At 48.3% G+C, this 23,179-nt stretch overlaps 1 protein-coding gene across 2 annotated transcripts in view; it reads right to left on the bottom strand.

Annotated features, from left to right (window-relative positions):
- Positions 1 to 23,179, bottom strand: part of Col4a1 (collagen type IV alpha 1 chain) — a 115,473-nt gene that overhangs the window by 26,465 nt on the left and 65,829 nt on the right. For both annotated transcript variants that reach the window (XM_026788780.1, XM_026788781.1), the window contains exons 3-26: positions 22,519 to 22,608; positions 22,376 to 22,420; positions 21,306 to 21,350; positions 21,150 to 21,212; positions 20,683 to 20,736; positions 20,535 to 20,561; positions 20,000 to 20,083; positions 19,856 to 19,918; positions 18,336 to 18,371; positions 17,773 to 17,814; positions 16,710 to 16,796; positions 15,335 to 15,361; positions 15,143 to 15,193; positions 14,637 to 14,681; positions 14,499 to 14,552; positions 13,369 to 13,410; positions 11,873 to 11,957; positions 11,470 to 11,505; positions 10,523 to 10,687; positions 9,289 to 9,384; positions 7,976 to 8,059; positions 7,327 to 7,397; positions 2,857 to 3,048; positions 2,185 to 2,353 (exon numbers count right to left, since the gene is read on the bottom strand). In XM_026788780.1, coding sequence (XP_026644581.1) covers positions 2,185 to 2,353; positions 2,857 to 3,048; positions 7,327 to 7,397; positions 7,976 to 8,059; positions 9,289 to 9,384; positions 10,523 to 10,687; positions 11,470 to 11,505; positions 11,873 to 11,957; positions 13,369 to 13,410; positions 14,499 to 14,552; positions 14,637 to 14,681; positions 15,143 to 15,193; positions 15,335 to 15,361; positions 16,710 to 16,796; positions 17,773 to 17,814; positions 18,336 to 18,371; positions 19,856 to 19,918; positions 20,000 to 20,083; positions 20,535 to 20,561; positions 20,683 to 20,736; positions 21,150 to 21,212; positions 21,306 to 21,350; positions 22,376 to 22,420; positions 22,519 to 22,608 — 1,753 coding nt within the window. The remainder of the gene's footprint in view (positions 1 to 2,184; positions 2,354 to 2,856; positions 3,049 to 7,326; positions 7,398 to 7,975; positions 8,060 to 9,288; positions 9,385 to 10,522; positions 10,688 to 11,469; positions 11,506 to 11,872; positions 11,958 to 13,368; positions 13,411 to 14,498; positions 14,553 to 14,636; positions 14,682 to 15,142; positions 15,194 to 15,334; positions 15,362 to 16,709; positions 16,797 to 17,772; positions 17,815 to 18,335; positions 18,372 to 19,855; positions 19,919 to 19,999; positions 20,084 to 20,534; positions 20,562 to 20,682; positions 20,737 to 21,149; positions 21,213 to 21,305; positions 21,351 to 22,375; positions 22,421 to 22,518; positions 22,609 to 23,179) is intronic.

Raw genomic sequence — 23,179 nt, 5'->3', positions numbered from 1 at the left:
ACACTCCCCAAGTGAGTCCCTGCATCTTCTCAGGATACACCGGCTGTGGCCACCACTGCCCATCCTCTAAGGCACCCAGAACTCCTGCAAAGAAAAACCCCTGGATTTCTTATTTCTCCCCTGCATGCCTAGAATCTCTCCCAGTGCTACTCAAGATGTGTGTCCCCAAAATGACTGAAATGTTTATTTGACTCTGGATTCCTTAGGAGTTTTACATTCAAGCCACAGAGAGTTGGAAAATATCTCATAACAAAAAGTAAGGTGGCCCTGGGTCATTTCTTGGTTAGCTCATCTCAAATAAATAAATAAAAACCCAAGGAATAAAACAAAACCCAACCACTATTTTCAACCCATCAGACAGAAGAGTGCTCAGCTGCTTTCCATCCAAGCCAGAATGTGCACCTGCTCACTCAAACATGCCGCGCAAGCAAGCAATTGTGTCTTAACCCACTGGAGCACTATCACGGTTCCTACTGCTCTGGGGTAACACAAAGATCTCCATTTTCAGGCCCTACCCCTTCCCAGTCAGAGAGCTACTGGAGGTCAGGGCACAGCTGTTTAGAAAGAATGAGGGCTCCCCAAAGTGTGCACAGGGACTCCTGAGCACAGCATTCAAGCTCCAGATAAAGGGGACCTTCTGGGAAGGGCCTTCTGGTGTCTCATTGTAGACCGTGAGAACCGACTAACCCCAGCACACATCTGCGGTCCCGAACCCCTGGGATCTAGCCATGTGGGATCACCACATAAACACAACTCCACAGATCAAAGGTCAACTTTCTGATCTGGAGGCTGACAGGATCTGGAGGGCAAGAACAAAAACCCAAGGGATAAACTCTCCAGAATGAGGACAGCTGGTCAGTAAAACCAGCAACACCTCCTTCGGGACCCTTCTTCCCTGGGGTGCCTGGATCTACGAGGAACTACACTGCCGATTTCTCTCAAATCTGACTGAACTCCTTCCGTGGCTCCTGCAGGTTGTGGAGGCTGTGGGAATTCTCACCTTGTCGATTTTGAATTCAGAACCATGAGGGAAAGTGAGAAAAGTTCCCCTTCTCTGGCTCACTGGGGTCTTCCTAAGTCAGTGCAGTATGCCCCTGCTTCTGGGGGAGCCAGAAGAGAGACACTCAAGGTCCTCTGCTCACAAAGCACAGTTAGTAATGGAGTCACACTAAGGACAATGGTGGCAAAGGCTCCTCGGGGACACCACCCTTGGACTTCATCACTGAACAACTGCCTGTATCCTGGGAGGAAGCAATGACCCTAATGAGGACAGGAATTGATAAAGTCTGGGCTACAGTCATGGCTAGGGAAACCATCAGCAAGAGCTGTGAGTAGCAAGGCGCCACCGCGCTTGTGGAGCTCCCGCTGCCGCTGGGCAGTCTGTTCATGGGGCTCCTTAGCACTGTTTGTAGTCGCCCTCAGTCCTTCATAAGCCTTTATAACTTGTTAAGTCCTTACCAGTACACACACTTACTTCCTCCTTTGTGGCAAGTTACTTCTGGCCTCATCATCCGAGACTGGATTGTCTCAGGAACGAGAGGCTCATTCAGGTCAGTGCGGAATCACATTAAGCAAATAATTTTTCGAGTGCCCACTTATAGATGGCAGAGGGGTGCAGCACCCCCCAATTCAGCCACCCTCAGTCATCCTGGGTGCTGACGACATAGGGAGTAACATGTTACCATTGCTGTAGATTTTACAGTAGACCCTGTTGGAGGGCAGGGGCTGGGTCTCTTTCCCAATGCTTATCAACACTCTGCCTAGTGTTTGGCACATAAACCACTCAAAAGACAGTCAGCAAATGACCTAAGTCAATGGGAATTAAATGGCAATGTGGATGTTGCAACTTAGATGCCTGAACATCAAAGAAAAGTGAAGATTATACATACTGCTTAGAAAACACAGAAGTCAAAAAGAGCAAGCAGAAAATGGATTTAAAAAACAAACAAAAATTAAAAACAAAACAAAACAAAACATGGCCTCATGTTTTTTCAAGTCACCTGAGAGGCTGACTTTAGCTGATCTGTGGTTTCTGTGCATGAATTGGGCCATGTGACACAAGGAAAAAGGAAAGACAGAACACTGATGAACTCCTCGAGGGTGAACCAATGTGCACCCTGCATCTCTGACCCCTAGCCAGTTTCTGTGACCTTGAAGCTTCCCCTTCAGGTCCTGATGTCTTACCCGGAAGGCCTGGGGACCCTGGGTTTCCAGGAAAGCCTGCATTTCCTTTTTCACCAATGGGACCAATGGAACCAATTCCTGGGGGACCAGGGGGGCCGATGTCACCACGACTGCCGGGGAAGCCAACTCCTCCAGGGGGACCTCGATCTCCTTTCAATCCTACCAAACCCTGAGAAGACAAAAGGCAAAAAGACTGTCAAAGGACAACCTGATTTCTGCACCTATTCCTGTGTCGTCCACAGCAGAACAGGGACCAGAGTCTCGTCAGCTGGCACTGTTTACTGTGCCACGCACCACCAGGTCAGCCTGGAGGTAAGAACACACCAATATTCTTCTCCCTAAGCCGCCGTCACAGCCAGAGGTCTAGAATCCCGTACTTCAAACAATGACAGGCTCACTGTTAGCTTTAGAATTATTTCCCACAGAGGCTACAAGAGAGGAAAGCTCATCTATTTAGTCCCTAGAACATCAAAGAGACACAGGCATCTGTAACCTATTATACAAGTCTACCCCACTAACCCCACATTCACTGACATATTGGCTCAGGGGCCAAGAAGCCAGTTTATGCCATCTGAGGGAGGCGCCATAGCTATGACTCAAACCATTCATCTCCCTGCTCTTCGCAGATCCCCGTTTGTAAAACACATGCCCCAAGTCTAGAAAGGAACCTACCGGGGAGCCTTTGGGTCCAGGAAGTCCTGGGTGGCCATCTCTTCCAGGGGTTCCCGCTCTTCCTGGCATGCCTGGTTGTCCTGGAAAACCTGGGTCTCCTTTGTCACCTTTGAGTCGCATGTCAAAAAATATCTCGCCAGGTTCTCCCTTAGCTCCAGGCTGGCCCATGAGCCCCGGTGCACCTTGTGGACCCTGTAAAAACAAACCACCTCGTGTTACCAGGAAGCTACTGTGGGAGGTGTTAGCAGTCAGTCAGACTTGGAGCTGAGGAGCCACCCTTCTGGGAACACCACATCTTTAGATGTCCTGCAGAAACTAGCCTGCAGCGCCATGACAAAGCCTCAGCACCTGCAGCTCTTAAAATTTCAAACGGACCAAAAGGGACAGGAGAGCAACAACACTGAGCCCAACTTTGAGAAACCCTTGAGTAACTTTCTTTTCCCTAATGTCTGCTCAACCTTCCAGAGACTACCTTGGCAACTGTTGGAACACTGCGCATGTGTGACTCCTAAGAGTCCTGAATGAGGAGGCAAGCACTGCACATGCGTGACTCTTAAGAAGTGTGTCTGAATGAGACAAGCACTGTGCATGCGTGACTCTTAAACCGTGTCTGAATGAGGAAGCAGGCACTACACACGCGTGACTCCTAAAAACGCAGTGTCTGAATGAGGAGGCAAGCACTGCGCATGCGTGACTATTAAGACGTGTGACTGAAGGAGGAGGAGGCAAGCACTGCACATGCGTGACTTCTAAACCGGGTGTCTGAATGAGGAGGCGGCTGAACAAGCTTGAGAGTTTTTTGCATTTACACCCTACAGTCTGTAACAGATAGGGGCTTCCAGGGTACAGGTGACTGGGAAACCCAGGCAAAGGAGCCCGGGACCAGCTCTTTAATCGGGAAAGCTATTTGAATTTTCCCCAAGACTCTGTCAAGAGACACACAGAGTATGTTTAGCTCCTGGATGTTGAACCTAAAACGACTGTACACACCCACCACCCCTTCTCCTCTAGCTGCCTCGAGAGCAGAGATACACAAAGATGACAAAGGCATCAAAAACAGTTCCAACTGCCTGGCCGTGGTCGTGAGAAAGGCACACCAGGCCCACGGAGGACCTGGCAGAATCTAAACTCTCCATAACTCACTTTATTTTAATCTTTTTTTTTTTTTTTTTTTTTTTGGTTTTTCGAGACAGGGTTTCTCTGTGGTTTTGGAGCCTGTCCTGGAACTAGCTCTTGTAGACCAGGCTGGTCTCGAACTCACAGAGATCCGCCTGCCTCTGCCTCCCGAGTGCTGGGATTAAAGGCGTGTGCCACCACCGCCCGGCATTTTAATCTCTTTTCATAAGCCATATCAAAAGGCTGTTTGGGTAGGTGTGGTTCACAATCAAACCATTGTGTGTACCTACAATGTATACTCCTCCATGGAAGAGATTAGGAGACCAATCCAGAGTAAAATTCATGCAAGAATTATATTTTTAAAAAATGGCGACCACTGGTCACACAGCCATGTGTGGCAGGACCCTCACGTACCATTTCTGACCTTTATCTCAACTCTGCAAGGCAAACATGGGAGTCTCAGTCTGGGAGAGAAGTGAGTCGTGTATCTAAGACAGCCCAGCCAGGAAGTGTGGCACCTGGGTGCAAACGTAAGTGCTCCCATCTATGAAGCCCGTCCATGGTCTCCACACCCACACCACCTGAGCACTGCTGAGGGTGGGGTGTTACATACTGAACCTCCACGCACACACGGGGGTGGGGCTTGCAAAGGCCCTGTGGCCTGCTCAGAGTTCATCTAGTCTGGGACTGATGCAGAAGGGAGAGACCTCCTGAAAGTCAAAAGCACACAGGCTAAGGGACAGGGAAGTTGTTACTCAGCCAACTGTGCCCTGTGCAACCCTGGGGACCACACAGGAAGCTTTGGTGCAAGCTCGCCCAAGGATGGGGGTCTCACAGCTACTCTCTGCCTCATACTACGCTATTTAAACATTTAGATTAAACACCTGAAAAACTCAATTCTTCAGCCATGCTGTCCACATTTCAAGGGTTCAGATACTACCATTGGCCACTGGATCCTAAGCTGAATAGTTGTGTAAACACAGAATTCCTCTGATGTGGCAGAGCGCACCACTGGACAGTAACAGATGGTCTCGGCTGGCCCTGAGCTAGAATCTGGAAATAAGATTGTTTGCACAAGTCTGAAGAATAAAGAATGATTATTTCTCCCAGTCACCTGCTGGAAATGTTAGCAGAAGACCAGGAATTTCAAGGTTTCATCAAATGGTGTGGCTCTCCTAACTGTTTTTCTAGAGTTAGTATGCACAGATATGTACTTATAAGTCCTGGAAGACACTAGACAGTCCTACAGAGCCTTTCCTTGGACACTCAGGCCTTTCTACCATGCTGCATGGCTGTCATTCCAGAAACCGCTCAGTTTCATTGGGATGATGTGCCCACAGGCCTGTTCCTCCTATATCTGAAAAGCTTTTGAAGAACCAAAGCTTCCCATCTGCCTCCTTGATATCTGTGATAAAGAGATGCTATAATTAGGCAGAGAATCTCGTGTTCTCTAATTTTTTAAAAATTTATTTATATGTATGTATATGTATTCTGCCTACACATGACTGTGTACCTTATGAGTGTCTGGTACCCATGTAAACCAGAAAAGGATCTTGGATCCCCTGGAGGTGGAGTTACAGAAGGTTGGAGTCAGCCACCTGGGCAGCCACATGGGTGCTGGGAATTGAACCCAGGTCTTCTGGAAGAACAGTTAGTGTTCTTAACCCCTGAGCCATTGCTCCAGCCCCTTGATTTCTTTAAAAGTGGCACTGATGATGCTAAAATGTCTCAGCAACCTTTTTGGCACACAAAATCCTGATCCAAGATGCTTTTGAAAAAGATGCTTCATCTAAAGTCTGTTTGATCTGTGTTCCCTGCGGGATCGATGGCTGCCTTGAAAACCTGGCTGCTTTGTTAAAGGAAGACGGGACAACTGTGCTATCTACTTCTGACAGGATTCACATAGCCCCTGGGCCAAGTCGGACACAACAGGTTTTGGTGAGTGGCTGAGTGCTGCCAGTGCCTGTAAGATCTACTGCTCATTCCTAAAATCAAGCACTGGTCTTTTAAAGGCAAAGGTCACAGAACACTGAACAGAAGGAAAACCCATGGCTCACCTCTGCCCTACTGTTCCATGTCTTCCAGCCCCCAACCACACTCAAACCATGAGGACCGCCTCTGAAGCCGGGACTCAGCTTCAGAGAAAGGGCAATGGCTGTTTGCTCAGGATCTGTGGGTGTGCTCCCTTGCAGCCATAGGCTTTGCTGCTCATCTTAGAAAGTTGGGCCCCTAAAAGCCGGAGCAAGTGCTCTGGACTTTTGTTCTTCTTTATCCTGACAAGTCCCAAACTATCCCTCTCCCTCACCTCTTTGTTCTCCTTGCCTTTTTTGTGATATCTTGGGTCAGGAGCTGAATGTCTGGCTGAGGCAGGAAGGACCCCAGGAGAGCTGGGCAGATACAGGATGAAAGCAACAGGCACAGGTGGAAAGAACCTTTTCTGCCTCCCTCAAAGTTCTCACTTTGATCTCCACCACAGCTGCTATTTGAACTTCTCCTCCACTAAGAACTGTTTTTAACAATTGTATTTTCTGACTGGCCCTGTAGGCACCAGTGCCATTCTGGAACACAGCTAGGGCCCTGACTTCAAAAGCAGGGAGCCACTGCAGGCTCGGGCCGCCTCCACCCAGCTCTGCTCTGGTCTCCTCGAGCAGTATCCAAAAATGAAGTTTCATCAGAAAAGGGTAAGGTCAGATATGTAACTTTTGGTTTCTAATGAAGAAGACGGAGCTGGAAAGAATTACAGAAAGCAGCGAGGCTTACAGGGCAAGGGGAGGGGGGAGAAGGGCTTGCAAACAGAGCAAGTGCACACAGTAGTAAAGGTGGACCCCTTCTCTTCTGAGAATGACTTCTCTCAGAACAAAGCTTAGCAGCTGGAATTCTGTGCAGGGGAAAGTTGTTATATTCCTCCCTGTGAATTTACGTGGATTCAGCCAAAGACTGGAAAAGCCATCTACAGAACACATGCCGGTGGTATAAATGTCACCTTGTCATCCTCCCTCCACAGAAGCTCTTAGGCTGAACCCATCCCTGACAATCATCATCCATCACTGCCACAGGCAGTGGTCACAAAGAGAGGTGGCCACTGGTGGCACCACCTGAACCCGAGACCCTGTGGGAAGGACGCTGGGCTGCCCAGTCTCCACTGGGCACTGAAAGCAAGCCAGGGAGTGAGATGGCTGAAGGGACTTGAACTGTGGATTTGCCTCGCTTGTTCTCTGGGTCTCCCGAGAGAGCATGGAAAAAGGATGTCCCCGCTCCCATAACATGCTGAGTGAACACGAACGAGCGACCACTACTATGGCTCCTATGGTGATGACTTCAAACACAGGTATGATCCCCCTGTGGTGCACTTACCGGCAATCCTTCAAGACCATCCCTGCCAGGCAGACCGCGGTCACCTTTGGCCCCTGGCTGTCCGGGGAAACCTTAGAGACAGTAACATAGCAGGTATGAGACAAGTCTTCTGAACCCTTTGCCCCCAAGACTCAACCACATCAAAATCTTTCTGTGAAGTGGACTGTCATTTGAGGAATGTCCAGGGCAGTAGATAAATAAAACTAAAACTGATAGGCTCAGAGGAGTGATCACGAATGAGCCTTGGGCCCAAGTCAGTGAGACAGATAGCTGCAGTGTCCCCCAGCCTGCAACCCCAACATCCTGTGAGACAAACAAGCTGACCTCCCTTGAGCTAACTGACTGTGGAGCTGGGCGAACCGGCTATGCCATTGTGCAGTTACAGGAAAGCACATGACACCACTGTGGCGGGTGGCCTTGACCATGGCCACTGTGGAGGGTGGCCTTGACCATGGCCACTGTGGAGGGTGGCCTTGACCATGGCCACTGTGGAGGGTGGCCTTGACCGTGGCCACTGTGGAGGGTGACCATAGCTGTCCATGTGTGAGTACTCACTCTGGTTACAGAATTTCATCCTTTGCATTTGAGGGGCAGGCATCTGACCCCAAGGCCACCTCTAACACAGTTCATTCCACACCCTACCACTTACCAATCTCTCCTGGGGGCCCCTGTGGTCCAGGAGGGCCTCGGAGTCCTTCTGTGTCACAAGTAAGGCAGCCTTCTCCTTTCTCACCTAAAGGAAGAAACACAGGGTGCTTAGTGTATAGCTAACATATGCTTACTATAGGATGTGCCAACAGAAGGCTCTACCGTGCCCAGAGAGCAGACACAGAGGGGGTCCTGCAGATGCGCCAGCCAGACTCTCCCTTCTCCAACATCACTCTGGTCCATAGTATTGCTCACTAGGGAGGCGTTCTCATATTTATTCCACAGGGCCTGTGTTCTATCTCCAGCATCACACACACACACACACACACGCGCGCGCACACACACACACACACACACACACACACACACACACACACACACACACACACACACACACACACACAATGCATCTCCTAGGATTCAGAAGGTGGACAGACAAGATTTCAGCTTAAAGAACTCCAAACACTGAGTCCATCATAAGGACAGAATAACAAATCTCCATAAGTAGAGAGTGTGTGGTGAGGATAGTTACACGGTTGCCCTAAGAAGCCCTTGGAAGCTGTTTTTCATGCAACATTAGACTTTTACAGGGTCAAAATTCTTTATAGCCCAAGTCAGGAATGGTCAACCATGGGGCTGGTTTGATGGGGCCCCGTTTGTTCTGCTCCAAGGTTAACAAGCACATAAATATTGGAATGCCATTGTTTAGTCCGTGCTAAGTCAGTGCTCGCATTGGCCATGCAGCCAGCATCCTCCGTCTCCAGATCCAACTGCTAAAGAGATAAATCAGCGCCCTGCACTGACATCACAGCAAACACTTGGAAGGTTAGAGATAAAACCAAGAGCCCAGAGGAAAGCTAGTTAATCCATCAATAGAAGAGTTGTCTGACCCAATGGCGCAAACACTCGAAAGGTCGCCAGTATCCTGTGTATAGATTCCTGATTTTCCTTAAAGGAAAGACGTGCATCCTTTGAGAAGGAAACTCGCAAGCTTTGAACTGAACGCTTGTGGTATCAGCTGAGACTTTTACACATGGGAAGACTGGATTCTCGACCCTGGGAGTGAGGAAAGAACGTCTGTCTGGCCTTCATGGCTGTCACGTCTTCCCTCTCCCCATCGCAGCTACAGCATCAGCCATCAGGGGCAGAAGAGCTGCAGAAGGCATCTTCTTGGGAATGGATGTGGAGGACCCCCAAGCAAAGCAATGGGAATAGGACCTGCACCCTGCCCTACTCTGCCAGGCGAGGGGGGAAACTGAGTGGCATGAATACAGTTACTATTCAAAAATAATAAAATAAATAAGCATCGCTTACCTTTCTGTCCAACTTCGCCTGTCAAACCGGGCTGTCCTGGTACCCCGGGAGGACCCTGGTCCCCAGGAGGTCCAGGCTGGCATTCCACAATGCCATCTGAAAGAAATGTTTGAAAACTATAAGACACAGCGAGACATTCTCACCCTCTCCCAACATGACCCTCGATTATCAAACCAAAATACGTCAGGCTGATTTGAACGTTTTAGGAATTCAGTTCTTACTTCCACCAAGTAAGCCTGTGGTATTTTTTTAACTCAAGAAAGAAAACCAACATGGAGAAAAGGCAGTTCTGGATGGAATGTCTCCAGAACGCTCATCCTCATTCCCCACATTTCAAGTCACAGAAGAAGAGGAAGTTCCATAAACCTACATATAACCCGCCGATTCTCCCACCAGCGAGCCACACCAATCCTTCCTCCAGGGAGCCGCCTATCTGATTCAGTCAACCCCTTGGCCCTCCGCTGTCTTCCTTGCCAAGCCCATCCTGGGAACTTCCTTCCCAGACGAGCCTGAGTTCTTGGAATCAACGTCACCAGAGCTCCAGGCTCATAAACCCATTGTCAACCACACACGGAGGTTCCACCGCAAACCCCCATCTACAGCCCACAATGGTGATTACCCCCAGATTGGGTTCTTACCACAGATATCCACTACAGCTCATGCTGGCTCTAGCCCAGAAGTACCCAACACTCTGCCTTGGAAATCTGATATGCTCCCACTGACCTGGCTGACTTAAATCTTCTGGAACATTCTTGTAATTATTGAAACGAGATCATGGCATCACAATAAGCCAGTCAATAGTTTATACTTCATGTTCAGCTTTTCTTGAAAGCTGATACAGAAGGCTCCATGGGAGTCTCCATCTAGTCTGCGTTACGCCATGGCATATTCCAGAGCAATCTGTTCCCTATGGACTCTAAGAAGCGTTAGGCAGTCTCTCTACATGAAGCAGAATACACTCAGCTGTCAGTCAAGGTGAAACTAATCACCCTGCTCACCTTTCTTTACCCTCCAATGCCAGGAGACTTAGAGCTGGTTACCATGCCGCTTTTCCACGTACGCCTATTTTATTGTTAGTGCTATTTTTTTTGTAGCATAGTTAATTTTGTAAAACTACTCAAGCAAAAAAGTCAATAACTCAAGCCTTTCCGTGGCATTGCTTCTAGCAGCAAACAGGCCCATCCAGCTCTGCCCTGGGCTCCTGGCATCTGACGGGATATATATGGGCACTTACTTGTGTGGCCTGGCTGTCCAGGGGGTCCAGGAGGGCCGGGAGGCCCTGGAGTTCCATCTCTTCCACTAGGTCCTGGTAAAGACACGCCTGGAAATCCCTGGTCACCTTTTTGTCCTCTTTCACCTGGGAAGCCAGGAGCACCAGTCTGGCCTGGAACGGAGAAGCCTGAAAGCAGTGTAAGAATAGTTCATGTGACATCACATGACGGCCTGAAGGCAATGTGACAGCTGTACAGAAGGTCACATTCTGTCCAAGATAAAATATCTACTCGGGTCCTCACCGAGGGGACCCTCTAGGTGAGCACAACCCAGTAAGTCCTGAGGTCAAGCCAGGATAGGCTCGAAGATAAGATGAGGTTAGATCTGAAAATGTAGAGTCCACGTCTATCACTCTACGTGCTGAGGTGTTAAGGGGTCACACAAGATGGCCTGATACAGCCCAGAAGGCTGATGGTGGGGACTCTGGGCAGTACAGCTCAGGAGATCACACACAGTCAGTCCTAATGTCCTGGGGAAGAAACAGCCACACGGGGATCTCAGTAAAGACAGGAGGACTCTGGGAGCCTCCGCTCAAGTCTAGAGCAGAAAGAGATGCTGCAGGAAGATAGGGAATCCCATCCGCCTCTCTTGGAGAGAACCATAGCCCAACAGCTGGAGGAATTCTGGCAGAGCCAAGACCCATGCAAAGGCAAGATGTGCACCCAGAGGGTCACCCTAGAGGACAAGTCAGTGTCCCCAGGAAGCAAGCGTCTGTTGTCCACACGTAAGCCTAAGAATGAGGACTGACATACGAATCTGTCTATGAAATAGAAAGCAAACACACACCAGGACACATTGGGCTTTGGTAACTCAAGAGATGCTGCATCCTGTCTCGTGCACACACCCAGTGTGTGTGACAAACACACGGGAAACTACACAGAAAGTGCAACAGGAAATAGGGATTCTCACCTGGAGGGCCTGGCTGGCCTTGTATTCCAGGGTAACCTTGAAAGGAAAAGAGAGAGAGTTGAACAAAGTGAGACAAATTCATTCATGTAGAGGACACTTTGTTTCTCTGCCACATCCTAGCCAGGGTCGCTTGAAGACGTCCACAGTCTGGGGTGGGAAGACAGAACAAGAGTCCCCAGAACGCTCCCTACAGAGACACCATCCCCAGGAAGCCTCAGAGGAAAAGGGTTCCTGAGCACCTCATATGACAGGGAGATTGGCAGCTAGAAAGGACAACTTGTCAATCAGTCAAATTCTTCCAAAAGGAAAAGAGAAAGGAGGGGGATGGAGGAGGGGGCAGAGGGGAAGGAAGAGTGGAGGGAGGGGAGGGAGGGAAACAAGAAAGCAGGCAGGCTGCACCTACCTTTAGGGCCTGGCTCTCCTCTCAATCCTGGTGTTCCGGGGTAGCCTCGCTCCCCTTTCTCTCCCAACGGCATGGTGCCTATCACCTGTATTAAAGCACGGGACGGGTCACAGCTGGTAGGAGTAGCTGATAGCACACTGTGACGTATATTGTACCTCATAGAAAATGGATCTAAAGAGGTGGTGGTGGTGTGTGGAGGGACCAGGGAAGGGTCTGGAGAGCTACAAAATGAGTGCCGAGGACTGCTTTGTGTTGAATGGCCAGGCAGCTCTGCTTGGTTTGTACAGTTTCCTCGGCAGCAGCGACGGCCTCGCTCAGTCAGCCATGGCTAGTCTAAAATGCGCAACTGCATCCACGCCATGAAACACATGGGGTGCTTCATGGTACAGCAGAGGCATGCCCGTCTGTGTCTTTCTGGTGGACAGGGCGGGAGCACACACTAACTGTTTTTCCTTTATTGGAGAATATCTGATGCTTTTTCTTTCTTTAAAGACCAAAGAGGGCACTTCCTGAATATCACAGGCACAGACCAAGGAAGAAGGCAAGGCCAACCTCACCGAGAAAAGGAAACCTGGCGCACCATGATCTTGAGTCCCCACAGAGCAAGGAAAACTGCAGACTCGAGCAGTTACAGTATTGTTACAGTATCCCTCTGTATCAACTAAATGGAGGGAGTGTGTGGATAATCTGCTTAAGTGCCGATGCCTCTGTGTCATTGAAGAGAGGATACTCTTCAAGGTGCCATTAAGTAGCTCTGATTCCATCTTTCTACAACAGGCACATATATGGAAAATCACTGTACATTCCAAGTACGTATAAACTTTCCTTGTCCATTAAAAAAATAGATATTGTAGAAACCTTTAAAACTAACTAAATAAGATGTGTTGGTGGAACTGGGGTGAGGTGAGGACCTGAGCACCCTGGAGTGAGTCACAGGTGAAGGGAAAGCCGCAGGTACACAGGGCTCATCAAGGCGTGCAGATGGCAGTAGCTCTGTCACTGAAATGTGGAAAGATTATTCTGGCCCCTATGCTCTCATCCACACGGCGAGTGACACAGTCCTACCTGTGTCACCCATAGTGAACAGAACAGGGGTGCCCACTGTTTCAACAATGATTTGAAGCAGAATAGCCAACAATGATAGAGGGTTTGAGTGGGCATGAACAAGGAGAGAACACTACTTAGAAAACATAAGTTGCTTTGCTAGAACAATCGGGTGATAGTTAATCTGCCCCTCCTACTAAATTTTCCTTGATGGACTATATATATATATATATATATATAACAGGTTTCAAAATAGGTTTCTAGGTTACCCACTTGCAATGTTTTTCATTTCCAGAGGTAAAAATGATAAAAGTGTGATTGTTAAAATCAGAGAAAATATGAATTACTTTATATGGCAGGCACCCACTTCAAATAAGAGCATCACATCACACAAGACGTTGCAGAGTATCTTATGGCACCTAGGACCCACCTCAAACACACTTATTACTTACAGATCCAGGAGGGCCTGGAAGTCCAGCTTCACCCTTCTCTCCCTGCAAGGAACGTGCACAGTTATTTGCAGCCATGCCATATAGATGAGCAAGCAGAAAGCTGGCCAGGAGATTTCTGGTAAAATAGAAGTTGTACTACACAACGCCCAAATCATTGTCCTCTCCTGACCTCTCGCTCTGGGACTGGCTCAGTTACTCTGTGTGGAAACACCTCTCATCTGTGTCACGGAAACAAAGATGTCTGCCTAAGTGGAAGACTGAAGAGTCACTGCTCACCCTCCTGTGTGGCAGCCACCCTGAAGGACCACGAGAGCCCTGTAGAACTAGAAGGCTCTTCTTTAAATTTCTACAAAGCACAGTTTGCTTCTAACTCTCCAACTCCTTAGGGTGGTTATATGGGATTTTTATGGGATTTACACTTAAAGTAACCATACAAACTCCAGTGTTGACTTTAGACAAGTATAAAATGAACTAGAACCCAGTCAGTAGAAGACACAGATGTTAAAAGGTGTCTACATATAACTAATTTATAGATGTCCATATAGACTAGAACCTCCTTATTTTATTAACAAAACATTGTTAATTTCAAAAAGCAAGTGTGGGTCAATGAGATGGTTCAGTGGGCAAAAGCACTTGACAACCCAGGACCCATCCTCCAACCTCCACATGGGACAGACGTGTGCCTACACACACTTGACCAATCAATCAATGTAACTTTTTAAAACTTAAGAAGAAGAAGGACAAGACATGGCCTTCAAACCCATGTTGTCGAGGGGACATGCGTGTGTTCACAGAGGGGACATGTGTGTGTTCACAGAGGAACAGCAGAAGGCAGAACCTGGCCCAGGCTGTCTTTTCCTTCTACTTCTGCATTTTCTCCTCCTTTATAACCAGGAAAAAAAATAATCTCTACAAAAAAAGACAGAAGCTGGACCAAGTGTGTCCCGTGACAGTCTTCTTTTACAAAATTCATCAGCCCAGGAAAGTCAACAAACTGTGCTGAATCCTTATAGAGTGGAAACATTTTCTCCCCTTGAGTTCAGAGTTCTCTCTTCTAGAAAACAAACGAGCGAGCTTCTAGGAGGAAAGACCCAGGAAAGGTAAAACCTCAGCACAACGCCACCACGCACCTGAGGGCCCGGCCGGCCTGGGAGTCCTGGGTACCCGGAATCACCAGGGAAGCCCTAGAAGGAAGGGAGGTAAAGGATGCTCATCAAGGAGAATGGCGGCCCCCATCCACCCAGACACTGTAGAGGAAGGGGACTTACCGGACTCCCCTTTTCTCCCTTCTCGCCATCTTTTCCAGGCTTTCCCTGTATAATAAAGAGGTAGACATGAGCCTTTCACAGATAACTATGGCCACACCACACCATAGTCCTGTTCGTCTCTTTCCACACATGCCTGCAGGGAGGAATCAGACATTTCCAGAAACCAGCAGCTAAGCAGATATTCTACTGCTGTGCCCAGATAGGGAGAAGCACGTGAGACCATCAGGGTCCCAGCCACACACAAGCCTGGCATGGGAGGGGGCGGGGACTCAGATCTGGTGTCAAGATCGGCAGAAATACCTAAGCACCCTTTCTGACTGCACAAGACGAGGAGGTGTCCCCAGGGGACAGCATGGGTAGTCCTTCCACAGTAGACTCAGTGGGGTTTGAGGAAGAAATTAGCAAACCCTACAGATGTATCCATCTTCCCATTTCATTTCTATGAGTCCGGGCATTAGAGGGGAGTGTGTTCACAGTGAGGAGCAGACAGAGCGGGAAGCACTTACCCGTGGCCCTGGCTTGCCCGGTTCACCTTTCTCTCCATACCCTGGGGCTCCCTTAAGAGACAAGAGGAGATGGAGTTAGACTCTCTGATATATGCAAATACAATATGAACCAATCAAACTTTGGCTACCAATGCCATAATGAAACATCCTTCACACAAAAGCAATAATGGCAAGGAGGACCAGAGTACTCACCTGGAATCCAGGTTCACCTTTCTGACCCTAAAGAGATTAAGGGGTTGGGAAGAGATAGATCAGTATCATCTAACAGCTACATTGCCCATCTAATGGCTACAGCACCCACCTAACGGCTAAATCACCCACAGAACAGCAAATCACCCATCTAGCTACCATATCACACTCGTGTTGCTTTTTCCCCCTTTTTCTTTTCTTCCTTTCTTTTCCTTGAGACAGGGCCTTTTTATGAATCTCTGATTAGCCTGGAACTTGTGGCAATCCTCCTGCTTCAGCATTCTTGGTGTTAGGATTACAGGGGTGCACTACCGTGCCTGGTTCAGTGTTTCAGATGCTACATTGAACTCATTAAGGAAAAAAAAAATTCCAGGCTGCAGAGGTGGCTCAGAGAGCACCCACTGCTCCAGCAAAAGGCCTGAGCTTAGGCCTGCACTGGGCTGCACACAACCTGTAACTCAGGTTCCAGGGAGATGCAATGCTTCTGGCTGATGCTGCATATGCATAAATTTACATAAATTTGCATATGCACCTGTACACACAATCATGAACTTAAACAGAGACACATACACCTATACACAATGCATAAACTTACACAGAGACACACCTACATAATGTGGGAGTGATTTCTTATTAATAAAGAAACTGCCTAGGCCCATTTGATAGGCCAACCCTTAGGTAGGCCGAGAAAACAGAATAGAATGCTGGGAGAAAGAAGCTGAGTCAGGAGTCGCCATGATTCTCCCACTCCAGACAGACGCAGGTTAAGATCTTTCCTGGTAAGCCACCTCGTGGGCTACACTTATTATTAGAAATGGGTTAGATCAATATGTAAGAGCTAGCCAATAAGGGGCTAAAACTAATGGGCCAAGCAGTGTTTTAAAGAATACAGTTTCCGTGTAATTATTTCTGGGCATAAGCTAGCCTTGTGGGCGGCCGGGCGCCAGGAACGTAGCCCGCCGCTCGTATTATAACACCTACACATGCATATCAACTGCCAAAAAAATAATCTTTTTTTATTAACAAAAGATGCACACTGGCCTCCAGTGGTGCCCGTCCAGCCTGGTTTGGGCTACAGTCTAACATTCTAGTGAGAGGATGGACCATGGTCTCCTCCCACCCACACAGACTCTCCCCAGTGCCAGGCTTATTTAAAAAAAAAAACCCTTCATTAGGTGGATGGACACAAAATAGTCCCAAGACAACCCAGGACAGTCATTTCTGTCCTCAGAGTTACTCAATTTCACGGGACAGGACATCTAGAAACCCTCTTCCCAGGACAAGGTGGGTTACGGCTGGAGAATCTGCATTTCAATCTTTTCCCCTCAGAATTTGTCCAATAGAAAGCAGATATCTAATGAACAGAACTCAGACATACCTTTTCTCCTGTTGGGGCAAATTCTCCTTTTTCCTTAACTTGTGCCTGTCCAGGTATTCCAGGGGGACCACTGATCCCCTGCTCACCCTGTTCATGTAAACAGTGAAGGTTAATTAGGTATGAGCTGCGATAGGACAGTAAAAGCCTGGAGCTAAACACTAGCACACTCTCCTCCAACAGTGGGAGCCTGGACTTCTGCAGGAAAGCAGATCACGGGTGTCTATAGAGAATAGTGTCTCCCAAGCTTACGAGTCTGAATCAGGGCAGGCATCAGCACACACCACTGTGTCCGTGAGAACACACTTAGTGTGCACTCATCAGCACACACCACTGCATCAGTGAGAACACACCAGCTGATAGGAGACTGGCAAGAAAGGGGATACTTTAGGTGAGCCCAGAATAAGAGAATCCTTAGACTTCTTACTCAGGCTGCATAGCAGCTAAGCCACACTCAGAATTAAAGGGCCAGTCAGCCAGACATGAATGAGAGCCAAAGACTTCAACAGTAAAAAGCATTAGCCCAGGCACTGTCCAGTCCCACCTGATCTGGTATCCCCTGGTGGCAGTTACTCACACCAGCTTGCACACCCAAAGACAGACAGCAATGGTGATAATGCCCCTTTGTCTTACCCAGGGACACTACTAGAGAGGACGTCAGGGGGTTCACTGTTTGCCCTTCTTGCCAAGAAAAAGATGTTTGTCCAGTTTTCACCACCACCACCACCACCACCACCCCACTTCCAAAGCACACAACCTTTGTAAGCATCTGATCCCCGAGAAAAAAACAGTTCCCAAAACATCATGGCCTCCTCCTCCTCACAATGGCCTCTCCCATGGTTGGGTTTCATAGATGCTACTAGGAGGCAAGTTAAATGTCACTCTTTGGACATGAATTTGAGAGCTGATGTATGTGTTGACTAAGCCCTGTTCCAATAAGTCACTGGGCGCCACAATCGGCCTCATTTCTTGGCAAGGTGGAACAAATTCTGCAATCCTGGAAGTTGTCCATTATCCCCTCCAAACTCAGGGACACGCAGAGGAACCATACTGGGCACTCACTCACCTTGTCACCTTTTGGTCCTTGGGAGCTGGCGCCCATCTGCCCCTGTTGGTTACAAATGACACTTTATTATTAAGGCTGTCTGTCACCTTGGCCAGACATCCTCAAAGCACCACACAGGTGGGACAGGTGTTAGGCTTCAAGCAATACTTTTGTCCTACAAACACCATATACGCTTTGCCAGAAAAGCCACGCTAGATGCAATAACCGTGCAAGGATTTTTACAAACACTATAATAAAGAATTCGTTTATGTAAGGGTTTTGAACTCTGGGCTCAGAAAAGTAAGGGAATAATCAATGAATCTAAGAGATTGCTAAGGGGTGAGTAGATGGGATTGGAGGGTCTCAAAGATGAGGAGGGAGAAGGAGGATAGTAGGGGTTGCTGGATAACAGGAAAATGACTGACCGATGATAATCAACAGAGAGACAAACAGACAGTACTAATACTGACAGGGAGTCCCATCTATGGGTGAGAAGACGTGGCTTTCCAAAGCTCTTTACAGACCATGGCAACTCAACATAAGCCTTCATGAAGGCCAAGAATAATAAAAGAAAAAACCTTTACCTTTTCTCCAGGGGGGCCAGGAGGGCCTGGGGGACCCTGAAAGAGAGAGCATTTTAGTTAAACAATATTCGAAATCAACTATGATCTGAACGATGAAGTACCCCCTCTGCACCACAGAAAAGGGGGTGACATATTCCCCAGCTGGTGGCACTATTCAGAGGTGACAGCATCACAGGGGTGCTTAACCACTGATGTGTCTATAACGGAAGGGACTTGCTGGGGTAGGGGGCATGAATGGAGAATGTGAGTCCATAGGGTTGTTCCTTTGAAGGAGGCATCTTGTCCCCACACTTCCCCTGTTCCTCTGTCATGTCTCAACTACACCTCACGTTCCCCATCACAGTGCTGTCTCCCCACAGGCTCAGAATCACAGAGCCTAGGACTGTGCGAATCAAAACCCCTGAGACCATGAGCAGAGATAATCCGTCCTCCTTGTAGACGGTTTTCTTTGGGTATTTTCTCCAACAAAGGAGAAGTGGACATGCAGTCTTTGTACTGACGTCATCCTGAGACTCTGCTGTAGGAGAAGGATGTGACTCCTCAGACATATAAAGCCTTGAAGACAGCCAGCTATGGGTCAGGACAATAATGAAGGGGGCAGAAATCTATCAAGGGCTAAGGACTGCCCCTTGGGTGCTGAAGGCCTGCAGGTACCAGCCTGTGCTCCTAGCTGGAGCAGCCCACATGGGTCCAGCACCTTCTCTCTTCAGATGCAGGGTTCTACCTTGAAAAGCCAATTCTTCTGGGGAGTAGAGGGTGGTGATGCCAAAAAATGGTCCCATACTTTCAAGAAAATTTCAGAATGCGCCCCTAAATCATTTTTTTTTAAAAAAAGAAAGAAAGAAATAACAAAAGAAAGAAAAAGAGAAGCCAGCCACTCTGTGATATAAAAAGATGTCATTGACCCATAGGAAGGTGAATGGGTTCTATCTATACATATGGACAAAACGATACAAAAAGAAAAGAGATTAAATATAAATATGAGCCTGAGGTTCTCTGAGAGGATGAGCAGTCGGGTGTTACAGACCACAAACTCAATCACCTCTGTCGTTCTTAGTAAATAAATGTTTTCATGCTAACTTTTCTGTGCTGCGGGAGTGTGGGAATGAGGGAAAGTCTCCCTCATCCCGCAAAGAATGTCAGCCAGGGGTGGGGCGGCCTCCCCAGTGTTCCAGGCGCTAAGTTCACCTCAGGGTCCCCTCCAGGTCTGTGCCCTGCTCCTAACTGACCCTTAAATTCTAATATGCCCTTGCCTCTGCAACCCATCTCCCCTGCACCAAGGGCAGAGCCCACCCCAGTGACCTTCAGTCTGGCTTCCAGGCCTTCTGTCCCAGAATGCCTTAAGGGTCCACAGTATAAAACACCCATTTCCCACAGCTCTGGGAATTGGGGGCCGGAGGTGTCAGTTACACTTTCTCCTAACAAAGAAGCTGAGCTAAGAAAGAGCCACAGGACAAGATTCTCGGTCAGTCCCACAGAGCGCCACTTCTCTTCTCCAAGTGACTATCCTCGAAACTTACCGGTGGCCCGGTAAATCCTGGAGGACCAACAGGTCCCTGGAGTCCTGGCACTCCTGGTGGGCCCTATGGTTAGGTGAGACAAGAAAGGATTACGATACTGCAGTCCACCCAGGGGGAGACTCAATGCAGGCAGGAAAGACTTACCGGCGTGCCAGGGGCACCAGGGAATCCTCTTTCCCCTTTCAAAGGTATTCCAGGGATATGGCCGATAATTTCACCAGGGTCTCCCTGGAAGAGGGAAAAAGAAGGAAAACATGCAAATATTGAAAGACACATAAAGAAAATTGGAATCCACTCAATACTGGGGTGGGACTGACCCCAGGCTGGGACTTAGGCCTGAGGAGTTGGGGGGACACAGGACAACTCTGAAGGTTATTCCCCAAGCACTATCCAGCTTGGTTTTTGTTTGTTTGTGGCTTTTTTGGCTGGCTTGGTTTTTTTCTTCCTCTGGCCTAGAGCTCACCAAGTAGACCAGCTGGCCAATGAACCATGGTGGCCTGTGCCAGAATCACTTCCTGAATTCTTCCCAAGGCTCACAGCATGCCCACGGCTTGGCATAGACTGGTGCCCAAGTCTCTCTGTGTGGTTTATATATCCTTTTCATATAACAGAGTTTAGAGTGTAGAGTATTTTTGATTGATTTCTTATGAGGAACCCAGGGAAATGAAATTAATCATACCTTTATTCCTGGCAACCCCTGTGGTCCCTAGAAAAGAAAGAAGTTTAGCTATAACTTTTGTTTCTCCAAAAATATGAGAAGTAATAAGATATGAGCACCAAAACAATAATTAGAAAAAGAAAATCTATTTGAGTAATCAGATACTCACGGGACTCCCGGTGAATCCAGGCAAGCCAGGAGGACCAAGTGGACCTCTCTCTCCCTAGGAGACATAGGAAATGTCACACATGCATGCACACCCCAACACTTCACATCAGACATCACTGTCCCACACTTTAGAACAGCTGCCTCAGTGGCAGCATGCACAGTCTGATACGAGTAAGACACTGGGTGCCACTTCATGGAGAGAACCCTGAACTCCCCAGCAAGCGCGACAGAAATAAAAGACTCAGGAAAGCAGATCTGGGGTTGATTTAGTAGATTCCAGATAAAATCTTTAAAAGAACAATTTTAGGCTAAAGCATAGAAGTAGAAAGGAACCGCTGTCCTTTCCGTACATTAAATGTGGGGAAGCTGCATTTTTTCATGCGAGAAAGCAAGCTTCAAGGTAGTGACTGCACTGTATCATGAAGCTACTTGTAGGTGCACAAGGCAGGGTCTTGGGTCTAAGCTTACCTTTGTACCGTTGCATCCTGGGATACCTGGAGGACCTGGCGGACCATCTTGGCCAGGAATACCCTGTAATCAATCAAACGAAGAAATCAACAAAATAGGAACTCACCAGGTGGTAGGACAGTTCATGAAATCCATGTGTGTATTTTGTATACGTACAGGAAGCCCGGGGTTCCCAGGGTAGCCAGCTATTCCAGGAGGTCCCTGTAAAGACAGAACAAAAGCGTTTCAGCCAATCACAGGGAACCTTACTACTCCTTCACACCTTCCCAGTCAAAGAGCTTAGAATATGAGCATCAAGCAGAGAGCATTCTGGGAAGGAAGCACTGAGACTCAGCAAAAGGTGTAGACCTAAAGGAATGTGTGTGTGTGTGTGCGTGTGTGTGTGTGTGTGTGTAAGCACACTCTTTCTTGTCTCTAAAATCAAGGTTGTGAATACACAGAATAACATTATCCTCACTGGATCTCTTGTGTTATCTGAGTTCAAATGAATGCTCAAACCACATTAAAATCATAAACACTTTATGAAGAACTGCTCGTGGGGTAAACTCAAATCTATCTGTTGTGAGAGCCCTTGCCTTCTAATTCCTAAGCAGTCAAGTGTGGCCGACTGCATCCAGAGAGTGACGACAGTGTTCCCCTCTCGCAGCCCCACGAGCCCATGAGAATGCCAAGGAGCGTCAGACACCACCATCCCACCTCCTCTTCACTATGTAACCACAGCCAAACATTTCCAGACGCTGTCCTAGGCTTTTCTCTGCCCAGAAAGCATCATCTTTGTTCTCTCCGGAAATGACGCAGTAGAGAAAGTAAAGAGTTCAGTTCTGAAAACTTCTCTCTACATTCAATGACGTTTTCTCCCTCTAATGACTTTGGACAGATAATTAACAACCCCCTCTTCCAAATTAAAATGTCTATAAGGGAGCCTTGAAGAAGAATGAACAAGGATGAGCAAGCTCATCTAGCAAGGGAATTCTGCTTACATACAGTAGCAGCCTGCAGGTAAGAAGGGTGATGGCCCATGGCAGCCCACAGCAGTCCACAGGTAAGAGAGGTGGTGGCCCATAACAGTGAGGAGAGGCAGAAGAGAGGAAGTGAGAAAGGGAGGGAGGGAGGGAGGGGGAAGGAAGAGGGAAGGAGGCAGGCTGGCAGGCTGGCTGCCCCTGGGGCAAAGGTTCCACTGAGCTCTGGACACCTCTGTCCTCAGGGTCACCAGGCACTGTACTTACTCTTGTCCCTTTTGTGCCAGGAAGTCCAGGTTCTCCAGTATCACCCTATAACAAAACAGAGATACCATAAGGATGGCTCAGGCCACTGTCACAAGACTGGAGACATTTGCAATCCGGCCCTCCTCCATACCAGTCAAGCTCACCTTTTGTCCTGGTGGTCCATGTGGCCCCTCGGGTCCTTGCATCCCAGGAAACCCAATAACACCTTGTAACCCTGGAAAGCCTCTTTCTCCCTGCAGAAAAGCACAGAGGTCAGACGGAGGGCAAGGGAGATCAGTCAACTGTGATGGGTGTTGGGGGTGTTAGCCTGGCTGTGCCTGCAAGGCCTTGCTCTAAAGACAGCATCTGAATGGGGGAGCAGAGAGAGGGAGGATTGTCTCTAAGTGGTGAAGGCTAGAACAACAGCCAGCAGAGTCCCTAACAGTCAGAGCAGAGGGCAATTCTGGTGCCTTCTGGGTTGACACCAACCTTCTTCTGTCCTTGACATCACCAGTTCAAGTCCTCAGTCTTCAGACTTGCAGACTTTGCCAGCAGTCCCCAGGTTCTCAGGCTTGCAGCCTTGGATGGAGCTACACCATTGGCTTCCTTAAGTCACCCACTTTCAGGTGACACGTGGTACAACTCAGTCTCCCAATCATAGCAGTCAATTTTAACAACAAATCTCTTCTCACCTACATACCAACCCATCCTTCCATCCATCATCCATTCATCTATCCATCTACCATCTATCCACTCATTCACCCATCCATCCATCCACCCACACACCATCCATCAATCCATCTATCCATCTACCATCTATCCATC

This window comes from Microtus ochrogaster, unplaced genomic scaffold (genome assembly GCF_000317375.1).
Source record: "Microtus ochrogaster isolate Prairie Vole_2 unplaced genomic scaffold, MicOch1.0 UNK7, whole genome shotgun sequence".
Classification (NCBI taxonomy): Eukaryota; Metazoa; Chordata; class Mammalia; order Rodentia; family Cricetidae; genus Microtus; species Microtus ochrogaster.
The sequence above is the reverse complement of the archived record's forward strand: the minus strand, read 5'-3'. Positions and strand labels throughout refer to the sequence as shown.